The sequence below is a fragment of the Triticum aestivum genome, chromosome 1A (genome assembly GCF_018294505.1).
Source record: "Triticum aestivum cultivar Chinese Spring chromosome 1A, IWGSC CS RefSeq v2.1, whole genome shotgun sequence".
Classification (NCBI taxonomy): Eukaryota; Viridiplantae; Streptophyta; class Magnoliopsida; order Poales; family Poaceae; genus Triticum; species Triticum aestivum.
Window position 1 is genome coordinate 103,597,534 of NC_057794.1, and position 13,748 is coordinate 103,611,281.

General features: G+C 49.7%; 1 protein-coding gene across 1 annotated transcript; it reads right to left on the reverse strand.

The window, feature by feature from the left end:
• Window positions 1–7,590: 7,590 nt before the first annotated feature.
• Window positions 7,591–11,411, reverse strand: LOC123038886 (leghemoglobin reductase). Its single transcript, XM_044462288.1, has 2 exons — window positions 10,988–11,411; window positions 7,591–9,102 (listed from the first exon to the last, which is right to left on the reverse strand). The coding sequence occupies exons 1-2, from the start codon at window positions 11,243–11,245 to the stop codon at window positions 7,852–7,854; spliced, it is 1,509 nt and encodes a 502-aa protein (XP_044318223.1). The 5' UTR covers window positions 11,246–11,411; the 3' UTR covers window positions 7,591–7,851.
• Window positions 11,412–13,748: the final 2,337 nt, after the last annotated feature.

Below are 13,748 nucleotides of genomic sequence, written 5' to 3' on the forward strand. Positions count from 1 at the left end.
GCGGAGGCCAGTTCACCTTGAAAACTGCCCACGCGGCACCCTCCGCCCTGTTCCGGCCTGCGGCGTCCTCCCACACATTCATGGACACCTTTGCCTCCTCTCTCACGGTCGCCTCCTGGTCCTTCCACGCGGCGCGCTCTCGCTCCTCCTATGCGGCGGCGGTGGCTCGCTTGGCCTCCTGCACCTCCGCGGTGGTGTCGTCCCATTCGCGCTTCGTCGTACCATCTTGGGTCCCTTGGCAGCTAGCGGCGTCCTCAGGTATGGCCGACGCGCCCGCTTCTAGGAGTTTGACGGGGGTCGTGCCGATGTGCAAAGGATTTAGGGGGAGTGGAAAGCAAAGAAAAACAAACCACGCAAAGCAGAGAAAAATCAGCTCAAGACGAAATTGGATTAAGGGCTCTTACTCGGCGCTCGTCGGGATCGTCCGCCTCAGAGCCGCCGCCAGGATGGCGTGGCGCGCCTTCTTCGCGCCCTACCCCCTTCTCCTGGTTGCGCCCCCGCCTAGCGTTTCCCGGCTCGACTGTCTGCTTCCCATGTGCCCACCTCGCAGCCGTCGGCTTGCCGGCTGGCACGGCGTCTGCCGCCTTGCGGAGCCGCTTCCTCAATACGGGGGTGTCGTCAGCCATTACGATTGGGAATGCTGCACCAAGCGCTTTGTTGGTGTCATCCACGTCATCGTCCGGCCAGCCCCACAAAGGGCATGAGGTTAGAGACTCATCGACATGGCTAGGCTCGCCGATCCAGTGTCCTCAAGGGGTTCGTCAACCCTCCTCCTCGACCTTGTTACCCAGCCCAGCCTCCCCGTGTGAGGCCTCCCGGTCTGGCTGGAAAAATGGTGGGTTCAGCCCGTCGTGCACCAGCTGGCTCGAAAACCTATGCAACCGGCATCGGCGCTTGCACGTCAAGACAAAGCAACATGAGAACAGTGAAACTTGGCCGGTTCAAAGCATACATGCGGCGTCAAGTCGGCGCGGCTGTAGGGCTCCTTGCCAAACCACCAAGTCTTTGGCTTGAACTTGGCGGAGGTGATGTGGTTCACCCGCTTAGCGACCCCTCACCGAGAACTGCTCATCCACAGCCAACCAACCAGCTAGACTCACCACGTCTCGACTCATTCTACATATCATGCGTGCGGCAGCAACGAGCACTGTTCATCGAGAGGCAACCTAACCGGCTACGTCTCGCACAGGGGCTCGATCCAATGCATCGATTGATCGACTTCAGTAAGCAGCAGCAGCGACCGATCGCTCGTGTTCAGTTAGCAGCGAAGGGATTGGCTGGGTTCAGTTAGCAGCGAAGGAATCGCTCGGGTTCAATTAGCAGTGAAGGGATCGATCGATCGGCTTCAGTACATAGTGCGACCAATCGCTCGTGTTCAGTACGTAGCTAGCTAGTGCGATCGCTTAGGTTCAGTAAGCGAACGCCTCACACATACGCGTGTACGAGAGAAACGCACAAACCACGCTACATCGCTCGGCCCCGACCAACCACCGTAACCGGGAACTCCTCGAAATTTTCCTCACCCTCACTTCTATCATGATTTTTTACGTCATGAGCGGCCCAAAGAATGTCATGCAGATGCGTCTCCGGCCCGCCCAGGACGAAAAACCCATTTTTTCTCATAATTTTTTGTCACACAAGTACGAGCCCATCACGTCTACGATGATACGTGTTTTTGTCATAATTATCGTCATAGAAGTGTCATAACCATGACGGAAAAAGTTTTCGTTCGAGCGATAATGCCAGAGATGTGTCTTTTTTGTAGTGTTGTGGTGGTATTGGCGTCACAAATTGACACAAAAACAGTAGGTGAATCAAGAGTAGAATTAGATGCGCAATAATTATGGTACATCTAGATGTGAATTGTTGGAGAATATAAAGAGGCATATAAGATGAGTGAGAGCTTATTGCTGGTCCAACGCTTGTGCTCCGCAAAGATAAAGCAAAAGAGAGGGCTAATGCAAAATGGGGTTGATACAATCTGTCATGTTTGGAAAGTGAGATTGTGATGGGTATATGTTTGTGTTTGCTTAAAGGTTATACACTATTTAAGAGTAGGACTCTTATAAGTGCCACAAGTGTAAGAGTATGGAAACATGCGGCCACAGCAAGGAAAGTGACCATGTATTTAGAATTTAGAAACCACACCAGGAAACATCCCAAATCATATTCATTCTGAATTCAGAGTGCTTGTATCCTTCCAAACGAAACAGAATTCGTCAAAGTATATGAACAGAATGGTCCAGTCTACAGGTGCACCTTGTCGCAGAAAGGGTTTATTTAGGGGTCTTGCCTAGACATGGAGCACTGCAGCCCTTTCCGGAACCATGTGAGGATTATTGTGCTGCGTGTCCTATCAAATTATTGTGTTTTAAGAGCAACTCTTTTTTCGCGAATATGCAAAAGGCTTGCGTGTCATTGCATTGATAGGTAGAAGAAGTAGCAAACAGCAGGTACAGAATATCACCTCTGATAAGCATGAACATGCATCGCGGCATGAGTCAGGAGGTGGGGCGTACAAACAGAAGGGGGGGTGTACGCACCCCAGGTCCTAGACACTACGTCTGTGGCAAGATGGTGCAGATTCCTTTGGCACCTGCTCGTGCCCATGCGCGAGCCTCGTCCTTGATTGTCATCGTGAGGTGTGGGACGGATGCCCTTTTGTTGTCGAAGACACAGGAGTTGCACTGCTTCCAAATCCAACAGGCAGTGAGCAGGACTAGCGAAGTGAGGCCCCGGCGCATACAGAGCGGGGAGTTTGCCGTGGACGCAGCGAGCCAGTCAAGGAATGGGACATCTGCAGAGGGAATGGAGACTGGAAGCCTACACCAGCTCAAGATCTCGTGCCAAAACTGTCGGGAGAAGGGGCAACCGGAGAGCAGGTGAGGCATCGTCTCAGGCTCCTGGTCACATAAGGGGCAGGTCAAATCGTGCGGCAGGCCATGCCGGGCAAGACGATGCACGGTCCAGCAGCGATCCCTAAGAGTGAGCCAGAAGAAGATCTTCACCCGTAGAGGCGCCCATGGCCTCCACGTGAGCTGCCAGTGGGGAGCTTCAATGGATCCATGGAATAGGGCTTGATAGCAGGAACTCGCCGAGTAAATCCCTGTCAAGGTCCATCTCCATCTGATGAGGCCGGGCGTCTCAGAGAGCGTAATATGTCATAGGCGACGCCATAGCTGAACGTACTGCGACAGAGCCGCTGGCCCAAGAGATCCCGAAATTTGGCGCGCCCAGGAACGCTCAAGCAAGGCGTCACGAACGGAGGTGAGTTCGTGGCAGTGCCTCGGTACCTTCTGGAAAATCAACGGTGCAGTCTCCTGAATAGAGTTGTCGTCGAGCCAGTGATCCACCCAAAACTTGCAAGAACGGCCGTCACCAAGGGTCCAAGACGTGCAGGCCCTGAAAATAGCCTGAACCTCGGGGCTGCTGGGCATATGCAGGTGATGCCATGGACGTGAGGGATTGGTGGATTGGAGCCACAACCATCTGGACCGCAAGGCGATGCCGGCCCGCTGAAAGTCCGGGATGCCCAGGCCGCCAAGAGAGATCGGGCGGCAAACAGTAGCCCAATTTACAAGGCAATGGCCACCATTGGCCTCTTTTCGCCCACGCCAGAGAAAGGAGCGTACCAGGCAATTGAGCTGCTTCAGGATGGGAGGGGTAATAGCCATCGCCATGAGAATATGAAGTGGCATGGCACCCAGAACATGCCGGGCCAGGGCAAGCCTCTCGCCCCTCGAAAGCATGGATCCCCACCACGGCGAAAGTTTCCGCTCGAGCTTGTCGATGAAGGGTTGCAACGCAGAGGAAGAAACCTTCCTGATGGAGAGGGGAAGCCCAAGGTACTTGGTTGGGAAATCCATGATCGGGCACTCTAGGCCACCGACGATCGCGCTGCGAACATCCGCAGAGCAATGAATGGGTGTGGCCGAACACTTGGCAAAATTGGTGTGCAGACCAGAGGCGACGCCATAGACCCAAAGGAGCTCGCGCACCACCGCCAGCTCATGCACCGTGGGGTGACAGAAAACGACCACGTTGTCGGCATACAGGGAGATGCTAGAGGCCATGTGGCGCGGAGTAAGGCGCATGAGGACGCCGGCAGCGCCGGCACGCTGAAGGAGTCGGTCGAGGACGTCGATCACCAGGACAAATAACATGGGAGAAACCGGATCGCCCTGCCGGAGCCCCTTGCGGTGAGTGACAGGCGGCCCAGGACAACCGTTGAGCAGCACCCGCGTACTTGCCGTGCCAAGAAGGATGGAGACCCACTCCCTCCAGCGTGGTACGAACCCGAGGTGGCGCAATATGTCCAGGAGGAAGGGCCAGGAAACCGAGTCGAAGGCGCGCGCGATGTCGAGCTTGAGCATCACGCGAGCAAGCTTGAGGTTATGGAGGCGCCGGGCCGTTTGCTGGACGAGCAAAAAATTGTTGTGTATGCATCGCCCAGCAATGAATGCACTCTGGTTTGTCAAAACCATCTCGCAGAGTCGTGGTGCTAGGCGCAGAGATAGGACCTTTGCCACCAACTTGGCAATGAGGTGAATGAGGCTGATGGGACGGTAGTCGGCAATGGACGCCGCATCGGGCCGCTTAGGGAGCAGAGTAACGAAGGCCTCATTGAGCTTTTGGAAGCCACAACCGTTGAGGGAGTAGAGCTTGTGGAAGACTGCACAAATGTCATGCTTGATGATGTCCCAGCAGGAGCAAAGAAACTCCGAAGAATACCCATCCGGGCCAGGGGCCTTGCCAGACGGCAGAGATTTGATCGCGACCCATATCTCGTCCTCAGAGAATGGCAAGTCGAGGGCGGAAAGGTCGAACGAGCACTGGTCGAGGGCGTCAAGGTTTATGGAGAAAGCCCTATGGTCAGCGGTACCCAGCGCCCTAGTGAAGAACTCATGGATGGAATCAGCCATGGCTGCCTGATCCGAAATTTCAGCGCCTTCCACCTGAAGGGAAGTGATTCTGGTGCGTTGCTTTCTCTGCGCCGCCCGAACGTGCAGGAAAGAAGTATTGGTCTCCCCGGCCTGGAGCCAGGAACAGTGGGCCCGCTGAGCAACTCTAACGGGCCGACCCAAATAGACGGTGATTTTGTCCGCATTTTGTCCGTTTAGGTCGGTCGCCCGCCCGGCGTCCGTCCTCTTTTAGATTTGAGTCGGCAGCGCGCTCAACGCATCGATCCATATGTGCCGGCGTGACCGGCTGGCCTTCCAATATTACATTGATTTGCATTCAAACATATTGTCAGATAACATAGTTTATCGAATAAAATATTATAATTTTATAAGCAGGATACAAATAAAAATGTTTCACATAATTTTGCAAACGAATATAAGAAGATACATTTATTGGTTGCCAACAAGCGCATATATGCTCAACCAAATCATTTTGCAGCTGCACGTGAGTTTCCCAATCACGCATGTCTTCATGAAATTGGTGAACTGTTCAAATGTTGCCGCTACTCCATACTCAGGCACAACATTCTAACCCTGAAACCGAAACCCTTGATCGTACAGACGTTCCGGGCGCTCGTCTTCTACGGTCATATTGTGCATGATCACACAAGCAGTCATCACCACCCACAGTTTCTGCGTGCTCCAGGTATTAGCAGGATACCGAACGATGCCCCATCGAGATTGCAAAACACCAAAGGCACGCTCGACATCCTTCCTAGCACTCTCTTGCTCTTGGGCAAATCTTTTCCTCTTCTCTCCGACAGGGTTGGGTATTGTCTTGACAATAATGGTCTACCGAGGATAAATACCGTCACCCAAGTAGTATCATTTGTCGTAATTGTGGCCGTTGACAGTAAACTTCACCGGTGGGCTATTGCCTTCGGCAAGCCTAGAAAACACCGGCGAGCGCTGAAGCACGTTGATATCATTGTGTGATCCAACCATGACAAAGAAAGAGTGCCAGATCCAGAGATCTTGAGACGTCACGGCCTCTAATATGACAGTGCAAGCCCTAACATGTCCCTTATACTGCTCTTGCCAAGCAGAATGACAATTCTTCCACTCCCAGTGCATGCAGTCTATGCTGCCAAGCATCCCTGGGAAGCCCCTTCTGGCATTCATCGCCAACAAACGGGTTGTATCTTCAGCTGTCGGCTCTCTCAAGTACTCAGGGCCAAACACAGCAATAACAGCCTTGCAGGACTTATACAGGGACTCTAGGCATGTAGACTCACTCATACAGACGTACTCATCAATGAGATCACCGGGCACTCCGTATGCAAGCATTCGGATGGCGGCAGTGCATTTCTGATAAGAGGAGAAACCGATCTTGCCGACGGCATCCTCTTTGCACTTGAAATAGTCATCATAGCCGACCATCCCCTCTCTAATATGGTTGAAAAGATGCCTCTTCATACGGAAACGGCGGTGGAATTTTTGATGTTTGAACAACGGGTTTGTTGTATCAAAGTAGTCCTTCCAAAGAAGGAAATGCCCGCTCTCTCGGTTGCGATTCAATGCCGGAAGGTGGCCCGGGATGGAGCCACGGAACAACGGCCGCTGGCTGTTGAGGTGGTGATGGACCAACACGGCAGCCAATATCTCCTCCTCCTCGCCGGACGACGAATCGTCGAAGTCGCGAAGGAAATTGTGGAAAAAGAACTCGTCAGCGGAGTCCATTTTCGTACATTGGCAAACTGTCGAACAGCTTGCGGGTGTCGACGAAGAAGACGGACGGCGAGGGGAGTCGCGGCGCACACGGACCAGCTAGCTGCCCTGCCGGCGTCCGACGAGTGGGCCGGCGTCCGACGAGCGAGCCGGTGAGGATCTGGCCGGGGCGGCGAGGCGGCCTCTTGGTCGCGGGCGGCTGTGCGGTGGGGGGAGCGGCGGTGGGAAACAATTTGCTCCCCGGCGGCAAGACGGCAGTGGCGGGCGACGGGGGGAGTGAGCGGCGTTGCTGGGCGGATGTGTAGGCGGCGACAGCTGGCAGAGTCACCAGCAAAAACGGACGGTGGCATCAACGATGAAGGAGGCGGGCAAGGGTTGTTGTTGGTTGGAGGTGAGGGAGGAGGCCAATGTGCCACCGACCAGCGAGCCCAGAAAGGAAAAAGGACGAGCGTGCGCTCGTCTGGCTTGTGTCTGCGCCGACGTAAATCCGGCTCAAAAATGAGCCGAGAATGGGTCGCTAGGCGTCCGAACAGAAGCGTGTTCGTTTGGGTCGACGCGTTGGGCTGACTTTTCTGTCCGCGTCAACTCAAACAGACGGCGGCGGACGAAATGAATCGCCCCATTGAAGTTGCTCGTAGGAGAGGCCCAGATACAATCGAATAGGTCCGTCACTGCTACCTCAACACTCCGGTAGTTTTGCAGCAACGAAACACATATCAGAAGTCGGAAACATTCGCATCCCTGTCTTCCAACAGCATCCTGTTTTCAAGATCAAAAAAAAAAAACAGCATCCTGTTTTCAACAGTTACTACATCACAAAGTCTGAACTGCAGACAAGAGCGTAAGGAAGATCGCGTGCAATATGGCCTGTAAGATAGCGCCACATAGATGCAAAGACACTAAAGTTTAAGGTGCGGAAAAATGCACTGAAATGGCAACATAATATTTCCTCTCCCAGGTATCAACTCAAACAGAAGCTCTAATAACATCGACACCAGTTTCGCACATTATTTAGGAGTATGGAAACATGCGGCCACAGCAAGGAAAGGGAATTTAACATCATGTAACTACAATCTGCAGCGAAGGTCGCAATTCACAGTTCCGCATACGAAACAAGCTCACAACAAAAAAGAAAAATTGATGTTTCTAGAACGCATCGATTCAAAATTATTTCAAAAACTTGCCAATTGTTTCAAGCTGGCAGCTGAACTCATATCAGAAATCACATGTGGATCGCCTTGTCGTAGGTGTTCATGCACGCCTCCTTCAGGGCCTCACTCACTGTCGGATGCGCGTGGCACGTACGGGCAATGTCCTCGCTGGATGCTCCATACTGAAGTGCAAGCACAGCCTCGTGGATGATCTCGCCCGCGCCAGGGGACATTATGTGTACGCCGAGGATTCTGTCAGTTTCCTTCTCAGATATCACCTTCACCATCCCTTCGGCATCATCAATTGCCTTCGCCCGACTGTTTGCCAGCAGGGGGAACTTCCCAACCTGGTAGGCTACACCAGATGCCTTGACCTGTTCCTCCGTCTTGCCAACGGAGGCCACCTCTGGGTGCGTGTACACCACGCCAGGTACAGTGTCATAGTCAACATGGCCCTCCTTCCCCGCGATAAATTCAACACATGCAACACCATCCTCCTCGGCCTTGTGTGCAAGCATCGGTCCAGGTATCGCATCTCCAATCGCGTATACGCCCTTAACATTTGTCATAAAGCGATTGTCGACAAGGATCCTTCCGCCCTTGTCTGTCTCAACACCAATGGCGTCCAACCCAATACCAGCAGTGTATGGGACTCTGCCAGCAGATACAAGGACAACATCAGCCTCAATGACAGTCTGCTCTCCACCAGCTGCAGGCTCCACAGTTAACTTGACACCACTTCCAGAGGTATCGACCCCAACTACCTTTGTCTTGAGCATGAACTTAAACTTTTGCTTCTCTAGCATACGCTGAAACTGCTTCCTTATCTCTCCATCCATTGATGGGACAATATCAGGGGCAAATTCAACCACAGTCACTTCAGACCCTAGCCTGTTCCAGACAGAACCCATCTCTAGACCTATGTATCCAGCTCCAATGACCACCAGCTTCTTTGGTATTTCTGTAAGTGCAAGAGCCCCAGTAGATGACACAATCTTCTTCTCATCAATTGTAACTCCAGGGAGCGATTTCACATCTGAGCCAGTGGCGACAATTATATTCTTCCCTTTGACGATAGTGCTACCACCATCAACTAAATCCACAGATACCTCTGACGGAGAGACAAGCTTCCCAAACCCTTTAACATACTCAACCTTGTTCTTCTTGAACAGGCCTTCAATGCCCTTTGTAAGCCCAGAAACAGCCTTGTCTTTCTGAGCCATCATTGCAGGCAGATCTACCTCCAGATTGGAGAACTTGACGCCATGGTGTGCAAAAGAAGACTTTGCCTCATGGTACATATGCGACGAGTGCAGAAGAGCCTGGAATGTTCAAGAAGGAACACAAATAGATCAAAATACTATGAACAAACAACATATTTGCAGTTCTGTAGATTTTCAGCAGCTAGCTTCGAAAGTTACAACAAGCAAAAAAAAAAACAGAAACACAACAGATTTTGCAGCAGCTTGAGGAACCACCTCCCAGTGTATTTATCTGGCTTCGCCAAGGTTTACAGATAAGTTTCACATAAACAGGTGACAATACATAATAAAGATAATCTGGAAACCACACCACCCAAGAAGATGACCAAGCTAGAATTAGCAAAAAGACTCGCTGAGCTGGGCAACTAAAAATAACTACAAATCAGTATTGGTGTTTCAATGCACATAAACTTGCAGGTGATCCTTAATTGAATATGAGCACTATCAAGAGTCAGGACAAGATCTGAAGGCTCTATTTGAGCAAAGATTGTCTGTCTAACATCATTGAGAAGCTAGAGCAAGTAATAACTACAGATTCATTTTAATAAAGTGGAGCCAGGGGGCACCCCTTCTATATTAAAAAAAAGGTACAGAAGACGGAAACTTCTCCATAGAAGAATAGAAGGCAGAAACTAAGCCAGAAAGCTCGAGCTCTCAAAAATACCAAATTGCTTGAACTTGAAAACTAGCCTCTCTTCAAGGAAATTACTAACTCAGTTAATATTTTTTTAGCCTGTGAATAGAGAAAAGTATAAACAAGTGGTATTGCATTGGATGAATATGGCAACATTAGAAATCAACTTTTGAGGTTCATGATCCACCCCCAAGGTTCAATTTACTTTAACTTCAGAAAAAAAAAAACTGTAACCATTATCTTTCCTGGCTTCTAAATTTATTTGAGCATCAGAAAACGCTGCAGCTATTTTCTTTGATCAGGTCAGTTGAAGCCACCCTATATGCCCTGCCAGACCTGCTTTCAACCAGTAATATGGAGGTGCAGACCCTAGAGGCAAGTGCGTAAACCAACAGCGCTATCGGCAAGCCCACATTGATAACCATCAACCATACAATGCTCTACAAATGGTATGGCGCATTAGCTAATGAAGAAGCTGGAAAAACTATACTTATGCAGACTAGCAGAACAAGCATATAACAAGCTATAAAATAACTACATAAACAAACTCATTACATAGAGAAATATTATTTATACAAAACAACCAATGGTCTAGTTGAGTTCTATCTGATATTCACACACCGTGTTATTCTCATCAGAGTAAACAAACAAATGCTTAAAGTTGTACCAAGTTGGCATATGAGAAATCAACAAACAACAAAAACGCACACCCGTTGGTCTAAAAGCTCAAAAAATTGGTACGCCAACTAGAGCTGTCCCCTACTTCTAACACATATATACCCCAAGTGTGCATCGTCCTGAAGCCCTTGACAAAGCTAAACAAACTGATATCTAAACAAGATATACAGCACAACCTTTCCATAAACCACACAAGCAACAGCAGGTACAGAACTAAATCAGACGTTCAATTCTGCAATTCACCCGCTGATGAGTATTGGCAATGGCCTCGTATCTCATCAGCCCCAAGGCAAACCCCTAGCTACATTTCTCGCCATGGAAACTGGGAAACTGCACAACGTAATCAGTAATCACACAAAAAATAAACAATCTAGAACAAAGTCAACAACTCGACGCCCAAATTAAATGGTTAAGGGTAAACTTCCGTACCCTTCTAGTTGTACCAGATCGACAACTTATTACAGCCTATAGGCCTGCGCCCCGCAAACCCTAGCGCCAAAATCGTGGTACGATGCGTACGGATCTACGACCTCCGGGCTATCCACAGCAGCACGAACGCATCCATCCGGATCGCATATCGAGAAGGGAAGGGGGAGATGGGAGGAGGTGGCGGCGGCGGCGATAGATGGATACCTTGGACGGGATGCAGCCGACGTTGAGGCAGGTCCCCCCGAGCGCGCCCCTCTTCTCGATGCAGGTGGTCTTAAGGCCGAGCTGCGCCGCCTTGATGGCCGCCACGTACCCGCCGGGCCCGCCGCCGATCACGACGACGTCACTCTCCTCCCCCGACGCGGCGTACCCCCTGCACGCGGACGCCCACGCCGCCGCGTGGGGCCGCCGCAACAGCACCGCCTCCGCCGCGCGCCTCCTCGCCAAGCTCGCCATCGCCATCTCGCGGACGCGGACTCCTCCTCGCCTCGATTTTCTGTTAGGAAGAAAAAATGGTATGGAGATTCCAAATTCTCCTCTCCTTTCCTTTTGCGCAAGAAAGAAAGAAGATGGGGGACGGAGAGAATGGCCGAGTTGTGAATTCTTAACACGAAGGGTCAAATAATATGGGGTACCACCAACCAATACGCCCGCGAGAGGTGTGCACAGGGCAGAGGTGGGGTACCCCGCTCTAAGCTGACAGGTGGGCCATCCGCTATAGGAAGCCAGGTTTGCTCCCTTTGTTGTCTATTTTCATATGGTCTACGACGAAAGTAATCAACATTTTTCATGCGTTATTAATGGCTATTTTTGTATTCTCTACTATCTAAAAGAGATGTAAGGTTCCGTCTCCCCTCTTACGTCAAACGTTTTCGTCCACCACTCCCCCACATCGCCTGAAAATCGCCCGGTTTTTCTCCCACCTCGCAAGGTCATTGATCAATAAATTCTCCCCGAAAAAATAGGGATGCATTCCTTCTGCGGCCTCTTACCAAATTTGCTTATGTTTCCTTTACGTCCCCTGATCCTTCCCTCTAGCTCTCTCCCGTCTCACCCGCGACGCAAAAGAGTCCACCGACCAAACCCTATCCTCCCCCATCTCGTTTTATCTCTTGTGTGGCATCATGGTAGATCAGGTGGCGGCCAGGGCATGAGGGCAATATCGGCAGAGGGAGTAGGTAACGTCGGACTGGAGCGATGCCTTCGTTTCCAGGTTGAGAATCTCATCTTTTATGTTTCTTCTTCTACTTCTTTGATGATTAAGCTTTGAAGATTTTTTGGATACTCCCGCTACCTCCAATAGTTACCTCATTACCAGTGTGTTCTCCTTGGGGTCGTGGACCATTAACTCCCAGCGTGTTCGGCGTTGGAGTCGCCGCGGAGAGCCCCTCCCGTAGTTCAGATTAGAACTTTTGAATTTTAGTAGTTGGTAGTGTTGGGGTTGAGTGGGCTAGTTGCAGTGCGACCTGATAGATGTCAATGATAAAGTTACAAACGACCCACCGTAGTTACAAACGATAAAGTTACACGGTTTATTTTTTGTCAAGACTTCAAAAGTACCATCAGAGAAAAAAACCGTAGTTTCACTCCAGCAGGTAAACCTAGAAACTAGCAGCGTTTTGAGAACTGGGCATCTGGTGGTCTGGTGATTGAAGGTCTTGTCATTTTTATTAAGCTTTTGAAGTTTCAAGGCTAAGCTTTTACCAAAGTTAATTATTTGTATGTCAATGTTAGGATTCCAAGCACATGCTTCACCATTCAGTTGTGAGTTCTGACCACGCATGGGCAAAAGGCTGTGGCCGAATCGATGTTAGTTTAGTGTGTTTGCATGTGATGATCAACAAGTACAAAAGATATTTGGAGTAAGCATATAAGTAAACCGTGTAACTTTATATATTCCAAACATTTGCAGAAGAAATTCTACACCTCTTGGGTCCAACTACAGATCGGTCTCAACACTAGGATTGGTACTTTACTCAAGGAATATCCCACATGTTTTGGACTTATTATGTGTGCACCACGTTTCAAAGGGATCATTACTGTATAATCAGCCGAAATATGTTGATTTGGTTACAGAAGGTGTTATCATCAGAGAAAGCGAGGCTGATGTGGTTCAGCGGCTGAAAAGAATTGGTGTCCATGATTGGAACTCTGAATATGCATGCATTTATGGCCATGTAAAGTACGCTGTAATAAAAAAGTTATTCCTGAACAGGTCGAAAGAGACGGCGACAAGCAAACACGGCACAACAAAGTGAGAAACTTAGAAAGCAAGCTAATCATCTTTGATTTTGTCACACTAAAATATTATTTATACACATTATTGTTAGCTTGAAATTTGAAAGAGCAATATTTTTAATTGATATGTAGTGCAATTGTCGTCGGATGTGCATGAGAATTTTAAAGGCATATTAACATGATTAATGTGGAATCACCGGAATATACATGTTCCGTTGCAACGCACAGGCGATTACCTAGTGTATTGAAAAAAGGTGATGGGGTAGTAAGTTATTTCGAGAAGACGATCCGCGTGCAAGCAAGGCTAGTCTCACGAAGAGGGTTCATCAAGAGGATCCCCTTCTTTCTTTCCCTGGGTGAGGGAAACCCCGAGCCGAATCAAGCCGAGGGAGCCTGTCGCTGCATTTGGTTCCCAATGAAGAGGAGGGAGTTCTGGTGCTCGGGCACTTTGAAGTCTGTTTATTTGAAGAAAAAAAATCAAAAATCATATTTAGAAGTTTTAAAAAAATATGTGAAAACTTGTATGTACTTTGCAAGATGTACAACAGAACAAAATTCTGGCCCAATAACCAAAAAAAAAGAAGCCCATTTAAAAATACATATTTGTCTTTTCTTGTACACTATGTGCGAAAGTAAAATGACACTCCCTCCTCCTCAAAATATAAATCTTGGTTAACTTTTCACGTTCTTTGATGCATCATTTTGACCATTAATATATACAAAAGTG